The sequence below is a fragment of the Thermobia domestica genome, chromosome 11 (genome assembly GCF_964235325.1).
Source record: "Thermobia domestica chromosome 11, izTheDome1.hap1.1, whole genome shotgun sequence".
In the NCBI taxonomy this organism is placed as follows: Eukaryota; Metazoa; Arthropoda; class Insecta; order Zygentoma; family Lepismatidae; genus Thermobia; species Thermobia domestica.
The window spans coordinates 70,347,901-70,356,683 of NC_137464.1; the positions used below are offsets into that span (position 1 = coordinate 70,347,901).

General features: G+C 33.8%; 1 protein-coding gene across 1 annotated transcript; it reads right to left on the reverse strand.

The window, feature by feature from the left end:
- Positions 1-2,359: 2,359 nt before the first annotated feature.
- On the reverse strand, positions 2,360-7,266 carry LOC145663594 (uncharacterized). Its single transcript, XM_081729704.1, has 3 exons — positions 7,070-7,266; positions 5,188-5,569; positions 2,360-2,537 (listed from the first exon to the last, which is right to left on the reverse strand). The coding sequence occupies exons 1-3, from the start codon at positions 7,235-7,237 to the stop codon at positions 2,443-2,445; spliced, it is 645 nt and encodes a 214-aa protein (XP_081585830.1). The 5' UTR covers positions 7,238-7,266; the 3' UTR covers positions 2,360-2,442.
- Between the last annotated feature and the right edge of the window lie 1,517 nt (positions 7,267-8,783).

Genomic DNA, 8,783 nt, shown 5'->3' on the forward strand with positions numbered 1-8,783 from the left:
AGATGATTCAAAAATATTTTTTCAAGCAGTTAGCTCCTCTAGAATCTCACAGGCTGCATCCCAAAATCCAACTCCTACTATCCTATGACAATCCAAAAGTGACTGAACTTTTTTTTATTAGAAACAAATGACAAAAGAAAAACGGAGATCTTGAAAGTAAAATGTAGAAAAGCTCGGTGCCCCCAAAAACTACATATTTCTCCACCCCTTCATCTCGAACTTAAAAATAAAACTTAATTCGAATATGGTTAATTAGTGAATTTATTACAGTTAAATTCCACTCACTACATGCTACAGCTACAACTATGTAACAAAAAATAACAACTGTGAAACATGTTCTGAATTACTATTAGATTTCTTATGCTATTATTAAACATATTAAAATAGTAAAAGAGGATTGTTCGTGAAATAGTATATTTGATCTTGATTTATAACTTTTTCATACGGAAAAAATTAAAATATTATTCAAGTTTTAAACTTTGCACTCTGCAAATATGTTGCCCTCTAGGCAATGGGACTAATGTGAAATGTGGACTAATGGGAAATGCTGCACTGTTAGCGGCGCTGAAAACTTACGATTCGATTCTAATATCGAATGATTTCGATATCTTTATGTCGCTACGTAACCACCCTGGGTGCTAATGGAAGCTTAATTGGACTTGAATTGAAAGTAGAACTATTCACCTAAGCGACCACGAAACTATAGATTCGATACTAATATCGACCCGTTTCTAGCATTTTTGATATGTATCCCGACAGTACTCTTTTTCCAGACTGTAAGAAATATAGTTAAAATTGCTCTAGATATATCAGAATTATGCTGAAATACACACATAAATCCACTTTTATATTCTGTATAAATAGAGAGTGAGCGAGCGAGCGAGCGAGAGAGGGCGACTCAAGGCATCACCACCTCCAAATTGCAAAAGCATATATCAGGAATTGAATTGAAAATCTATGTAAAGACTTTCTGCTGTGGCATGCTTCATAAGGACAATTCCAGTCTGCTCACGTGACCTTTGGGGTTCATGAATTTTTTTTGCGAGCGTTCCGACTTTGGATTCTCTGTTTATACCTTCTGTTTATGCATCCAATAACTTTTCAAGAACATAAATGACATTCTGTATTATGAATGTTGAGAATTACCCTCTATATGACAAATAGCTGCAAATAAATACACTACATAACTTATTTATTGCTATTGAACGAGTTTCTTAACTTGTATTTACATCCTCATATATAATACCGACCTACTGTGAAAATTATCTCAGATGTTATATTTTAAACATAATAATTACTATGTTCTGCAATGATTATGTTATATATACACAACTTATGTATTCTAATGTAATTATTTTATATAATTTTTCATGCATTGCGGAAAATATAATTTTAAAAAAAGGATTAGCCTAGACGGGATTCGAACCCTCAACCTTATGATTTGAAACTCGACAGCTTACCAATGAGCTAACACAACCTTCTAGCGATGTATAACGGATCTCAAGATAATTATGACATTCATATCCATTACAAACGCCGTTTCTGTTCTACTTTGACTTTTATTTTAGTACTCAGGCGATAATTATGTTCTATTTCTTAATTTTGAGCATTCTTTTACATATGGAAAGATTCGTTAACGTATTTAAATGTTCCATTACGTATGGAGAGCTAAATGACAAACAAGCATGTGCTGAGATTGAAAAAAAAGGTTTCGAAATATTGTATCATTAAGTATTTCAATCAATGTTGCTTTTTTTTAACACTTGGTAACAAGTCTTATTATATTTAAAAGAAGAAAAACACATCTGCAAACTTTTTCTCGATTGCAAAGGCTGGCTTGGAGGTTCGAACCTGGCTTACTTTTTCCCGAAGATACCCGAAGCTGGACTTAGAAAATTATTGCCTCAAAACACCAGTAAAGAATGCGCTCAACCTTTTTGAGACAAGGTGTACAATGCCTTTCACGCGTGTGGCAGAAGGTGCTAAAGACGGGAGGTGATTATTATTGAAGTAATAAACAGGTGTTCTTCTGCACATAAAGCCAGATACGAATTATAACAATGTTGACACTACTTTTTCTCCAGCTCCTGTATAATAAAAAATCTAGAGACAAAATCATAAGTATAGAAAAGGAAGTCATGAAGTTGATGTGTTTCATTTCTACTCTTTATGGCATTACTGTCGTACTATGCTTTAAACAAGCATCCCTTAATAAGATAAGGGACGGACATTTTTTAACTTCAATTCTCTACATCTTTGACTTTTAGCTATAAGACAATCGCCTGTTAACCAGACAAACAAACATTACTAATGGTACCACAATAATGGAGTAAATTCTTGATTGACTAGAAAAAAGACCTTTAGTACTGAATGTAGTATTTTTACTATTATAAAAAATTTAATACAGTATACAGTTTGCAGTCGACAGATATGTTTGTGTCCTTATGAGATGCTAACGTCTGCGCAGTTGATGTATATTTCCTGGTCTCCGCAGCCCATGCCTTCGGTACCATCTCCACAGTCACCCCAGTAGCTTGCTGTTAATTATTAGAATTGCATTAACTTAAAAGTACTCACTTAAAAATTAACATATAGTTTGTAAACATAATATGAAATGTTTTATTGTTTTTTGAAAAATCTTACGATATTGAAATTTTTGTAAAAACTGAAGTTCTGAATATAATTATCCTGTATAATATTCTTCTTATGGATTTGTTAGCAAGTTAAGTGAATGCGGTAGGCTTAGGACATGATTAAAAACAAACAAACTTAACGCACATTTATATAAATATTCAAGAAAAGGAAGCTTTTGATTTTCAATATTTGAAGAGAAAGGCTGAACCATATTAAAGGAGAAATTAAGGTATTCTTAAAACTAATTTAATAACATGTAAAAACATGTAACAGTAAACAATATGATTGGTTGGTATACAATATTAAGGAAATAGCCCTAAATATCCCTAACAGAAATCTTTATCATAAGACTTGAATTGTCATAACCTAGGAGAACAATTCACCCAGGTTATAACAACAATTTTTTATTTCTTATTATGAAATATAATTTTAAAAAAATAATTGTCAATTTAGTATGTATTCTTAATAGTACATTTATCTTCATTTTTATTTTGTATATCGACATACAAGTGTACTTTTTTTATGATTAACATTGAATGAAAAGTCACCTCCTAATAGAGCACCCTTCCTCACTCAATGGTTCATTGTATCCTACCTTATTCTAATTGTAATACTTCGTTGACGCAATTGAAATTTGTGACTGAGGTGTGACACTTTGAAAAGTTAAAAAAGTTAAAATGATATCCGATGCAGCTACATATTTTTAAAGCGCTCAGCCAACTGGATTACATGACAAAAGAAGTACGAAATAATAATTGCGAAAAAGTTGCACCGACCGTCATTAGAGAAGTTATTCTCTGTCAAGAAGTAGTTGAGATGCCGGAAGAGGTAGAAGTCGGTAGGGATACATGTCAAGAGAATACATTAGAAGACGAACATATTCATATTCCAGCTCATGGAGACTGTGCACCTTCCTTTAAGCGACACATTGTGTTGACCATTACTAGACGCTTGCGAAGAAGTTTGTGGTGCATTTAATGAAGTTCAACTCAGCAAGGAACCACTGTGATAGCTTTGACTCAATGGAGAAAGGCAAAGTGCATCACCTCCACTCTAAATCGCTATATCAACAGCAGCAACTTTTGGAATTGGAAACGTGGCTTAGGAAAACGTTCTGGAGGTTGATTACAATCCATGTTCCTCAGAATTGACAATCTGATTCAAGAAATCGTTCTTGTTATTCTATATATTCAAAGGACGGCATACCTCCAGACGGAAATTTCTGTTGGGTGGTGTCAACCCCTTCGACAAACACAAGTCAAATTCTTTTACCTTACCGGAGCCATCTAACGATAGTAACAGTGGAGTGTCGAAGGGATGACGTTGGTAGAAGTTGTAACTCCTCCTATTCAATCTTTCGTACATGCCTACTATTGAAATGGAAAGAATTTAAGTTTGATTAAATTTTGAAATTGAAGATATTTGCATGTCATTTCTAGTGATTTGTGTATTTCATACGATTGCCTGTCTCACTACACCATAATTGCATTGGACGGAATAACCCGGTAAGATTCCCTATTGTAATACATATCTTTCCATGTGCCACAAGATATTTTAAGTGAAGGGAGTTAAAAGTCTATTATTTTCATGCAAGAAAACAAAAGCTACAATCAAACTCACGCTTTCCAGTGAAATGAACAAATAACAGAGAGAAAACAGAGCCTTGTATTTGGAATCTATACATGAAGAAATGTAGAGACATGTTTTTCTGAAGAGGATAGTGTCAAAGAAAGAAGGGAACATATATTCAACGAAGACATACCCCACTTCCCAACGAATATTTCTGGGTATATCTATGGTATGGGCTTACTTGTCTGCAATTGCAAAGGAACTTTTCCGAGAGTTCGCTTTGATGATATTCCAGAGAAGCCTATCGGAAAATGTTGGTCTTCCGTGGTCATGGGACGAAGCTAACATTACATAGAGTATTCATTCATCATTAGTGACCTAAATGCTCTGTCGATGATTTCATGGCATGATCTGCAGAATGGCATAGTTTGAGCTCGTAAAGAAAGCAAACATATGTTCTCTATAGTACACTTTCACACGACCCTGCTCAACAACACATTGCTTCCTGTCTAACTGAGCATCCAAACTTGTTTACTAAACATGGACATTTCAATAGCTCAATCCAGTAATACAGGAGAAGGAAAATTCTGAGAAACTTTCCATCTTTGTTCGATTGGCTGATTCAGAGTTTAACGCTTCGTTTACCTCCAAAGGTTATATAAAGACGTTGACATACAAGTTAATGTAGATCAAAATCTCAGCCAGACAGATTTGAACTAGGGTCTTCTGCTTCGAAGACACATATGTTATTAATATAGTCAAAAAGCTTTTGACTGTAACGGACAGTTCGTCGTGGTTACGTTACGTTAACCTTCAAATAGAAAAGTTAAAATTTTTAGCACGTCACTATTTGAACATTCTGTGGTTAACGTTTGGTTATTTGTTTGTAATTTCATTTAAAGACAATCGAAGTGTAACAAAGCTTACACATTCTAAATTGCAAAACTTTTAAAGTTATTTTTTGTTATTAATTGCTCCACTTACCGGCCTTCCAGTACCATTGGAGAACACAATGAGAACATGTCACACCTGCAGGCAACTTGAGTTCATAAACAAATTCCTTATTTCCAGTTCCGTCATTCTGAATGTAACGAGTTCCAGATCCATCAGCCAATTCCAGAAGATGTTCATCAAAGCAGGATTGCTCTTCCAATTGATTGGGGTCATTTCTTGCACAGAGACGCCATTCGTACCATCCCTTGTGATTGGCTCCCATGTTGATTGTAATTGAGATCGTTTGACCTTGTTTGTATTCTGCTGCAATGATTCCAGTGGCGTATTTACCTCCTGTTTCATTAGGTCTTGGACGAGTAATGTTATAAGCGTCCCCACAGATTCCGCACTTTCCACCATTCGCCATCATTACCTGCAAAAATTTTCAGCAATTTAAGTTAATAAGAATGCATGCTTTAATATATTGAAACTTTATTAGTAATATTATAAACCAGAGATATAATCCCAAGTAAGATTCAAATGACATTTTAATAAGGGTTCCATTTTTCATAATCTTGTTGATATGTGAGGACGTAAAACAAAATACGTATTAATCAGAAACTAAACAAAAAAACACAATATTATAAGCTTTTGGTGTAATAGATTTTCATATCAGGAACTCTGTTACTAGGTTCAATGAAGTTTGAGGAGTAAATTTGGTGAAAATCTTTCCGGCAGGTGTATTCTTAAGTGATACTCCGATTTTAAGGTAATTTTATACATCTGCAACAGAAATCTCCCATTTGTCCATTGGTAAATGAAGAAATAGTGAAGCGTTTTCGCGCCAATTTAAAAATAAGTCCACATAAGTCCCACGATAAGAGCAAATAGATTTAGGATTAGGATTCAGATATCTGGGCTTTCGGCATCTATGGTCATTTAGCCCTTCACGTATTGAGGGATGACGTCCCTCAGCGGACACACTATCCGGGGAAAGGGGAGGAAGGGAGCGTCCTGGGACCTATAAGTTAGGTACTATCCCGGCAAAGAGCAAATAGAAAATTGCACATTCCGTAGCCGACAGTGTACATGATTTCTCATAAAAATCTTAAATTTTAGCTATACCGATTAAAATTGTTGCAGACCCTGAAACCTAGTAACAAGAATAAGACACTCTCTTTTGCCATAGCATACAAATCCTAATGAAATTGATGATAAAACAAGTTCCCTGACTTACATATGTCCACGTGGTTTCTTTCTGTGGGTTTGTAATTGAAAATATCTAATAGCCGCCCTACCAGGCACCTTAAATACTCTTTTAATATGCATTATAGAGAGTAATATACCCGTCCATCGTTAGTGTTTGAGAGAAATCAGACTACAGTCTTGATGTATGTCGAGTTACAAAAGGGTCACATTTAGTACCTGTGATCTGTAAAGTAATAGTAATGTAACGAAACAAAAAATTTTTACTTTATCTTTTCTTTGACGTCACTTTGATGTATGTGCGTGTTAATATATGTGAGTTATTAAATGTTTGTATTCCGGAAGACCATTACATATTAATAACCTTGTAATATTCTTTTCCTTTTATAGGCCAGATCATAAGATAGTACTATCCAGTATTGCACCTTATATATATATATATATATATATATATATATATATATATATATATATATATATATATATATATATATATATATATATATATATATATATATATATATATCAGAGCTAAGTTTGCCAAGATAACAATGTATTTGGTATTGTACGAGTCCTTGTATAGTGCACTAGTTTATTACTCAGCAACTTTAGTAATTCAGAAAAATCTTATAAATTGTACTTGTTTTATATCTATTGCGAGAATTTAAGATATGTATCATGCTTATTTCATGCCTCAATATTTTAGTGGAATTAATAGGATACTTACTGGAAAACTTCCACAGTTTAATCCCATATCATAGTAGTTCGGAGGAACATCATATCCCAACCTCCACATGGACGATCTCTGTGGTGGGTCGATCAGATATCCATGTCCTGCCACATGTTGGAATACCAATACAGAACCAATCAAAAAGACAATTCCTAATTTATACATCTTGTTGGTAGGACTACTATGAAACCGGAATCAGAACTGACTTCTAAAAGTATGCTTCTATATATACACCTATATGCACGATGTTGATTTAGCTGATTGGTTATCAATTGGAGTTTGTAACATGACGAAGTTTCCAAGAAAAAAAATAATATATTGAACTTTTTAATTAATTCAATTTATTTACATTCATAATTGTTGAGTATGTCACGTGTAGTGAATAATAAAAACAAATGCGTATATGCGTGTAAGTACGTGTTAAATAGTAAGATAAGATACGCTTAGTGAAGCCATGATGACCTATCTCACAACTTTATCAAATGGAACATATAAACACTCTTATATTTATTTTTATCAATAATATAGAACAGATACTTTATTTCGTATCATACGAAAAGTCTTCAAATAAACAAGATAAAATTATGTGGTACAATTAATTTGTTTGCCTGGAACTCTCCCTGCAAAAGACCATAGGCACATATTGATGTGGTACTGGATTCCATGCACATATGAACAGAATAGAAAGGGGTGAAAATGATTCAGATTTTGTTGTTTCGATGCACATTCAAGCGGAAATGTGTACATTCAAGTGAAATTTCCATTTTCGACCTAAAGTTAAATCAAGACTAAGTATTTTCAATAGAAAAGAAATCTCAACTTAATATCTAAAAACTAATAAAAATTAATAAAATTAAAAGGAAGAAAAATTTCATCCAATATAAAATAAAAAATATTTATTTTTCTGAAAATGTACGTGAAAGTTTAACAGTAGTATAAAATAATAAAATTACAAGCAAAAACCTTCGAACAGGAATTTAGATCCATGTACAAAACATTTTCTCAAACATGAAACAATGAAATTACCAATCAAATCACATTATTTCTCAACTACACTGAGTTTGCATTCATGTAAATTACAATTTAAATATATAATTATAATGTCAAAAGAAAAACAATTTTCCAGTTACAAATATATATAAAACTATTCTTATTAGAGTACAAACACCTCATCCAGTTTCTTTCCATGTGATAACGTGCCAAAGAATGACGACACGTTACCACTTTGGATAGGAACAGATATGCGCTGTATTAGATAAGATGTGGAACGAACTTATCCGGAAACAAAAGAAATGCGTCTTCCTACCTCCCTACTGAATTCAAGGCTTCTTGAATCCCAAGCAACGCTGGTTTCAATAGCGATTGGAGTGAAAACAAAATTTTCGAGAAAGTTGTATTTTCTTGGCTTTTCAGCTTCTCTGCAATTAGCAACAGCTCCAGCGTTCATTACTGACAGAGGGAGACTTGAATAGGCGCATGTATCAGCGTATGTGAAGTCCCACAATAAACATTTACCTCTCATCCATGGAACCAGTGTCATCCCATACGGCCGTTTTCCTTCCGAACGACAGCAACCAGAAGGTTCCCGTATTGAAGGAATTCCAGCTGTGTTAAGAGTCATAGTATTATAACATTAACGGAGAAGTGTCGGGAGAATCTACCAGCGCTCTTCATGCATGAAAGGCCATGCAGGCTACGTTGGTTAACCTCA

What these genes read in the sequence shown, in the direction of transcription:
- LOC145663594 (XM_081729704.1), bottom strand. Translation starts at nt 7,237, where the DNA reads ATGTATAAATTAGGAATTGTCTTTTTGATTGGTTCTGTATTGGTATTC. An exon ending in TAAACTGTGGAAGTTTTCCA is followed by an intron (nt 5,570 to 7,069) that starts GTAAGTATCCTA and finishes AAATTTTTGCAG; the next exon opens with GTAATGATGGCGAATGGTGG. An exon ending in CCAATGGTACTGGAAGGCCG is followed by an intron (nt 2,538 to 5,187) that starts GTAAGTGGAGCA and finishes AATAATTAACAG; the next exon opens with CAAGCTACTGGGGTGACTGT.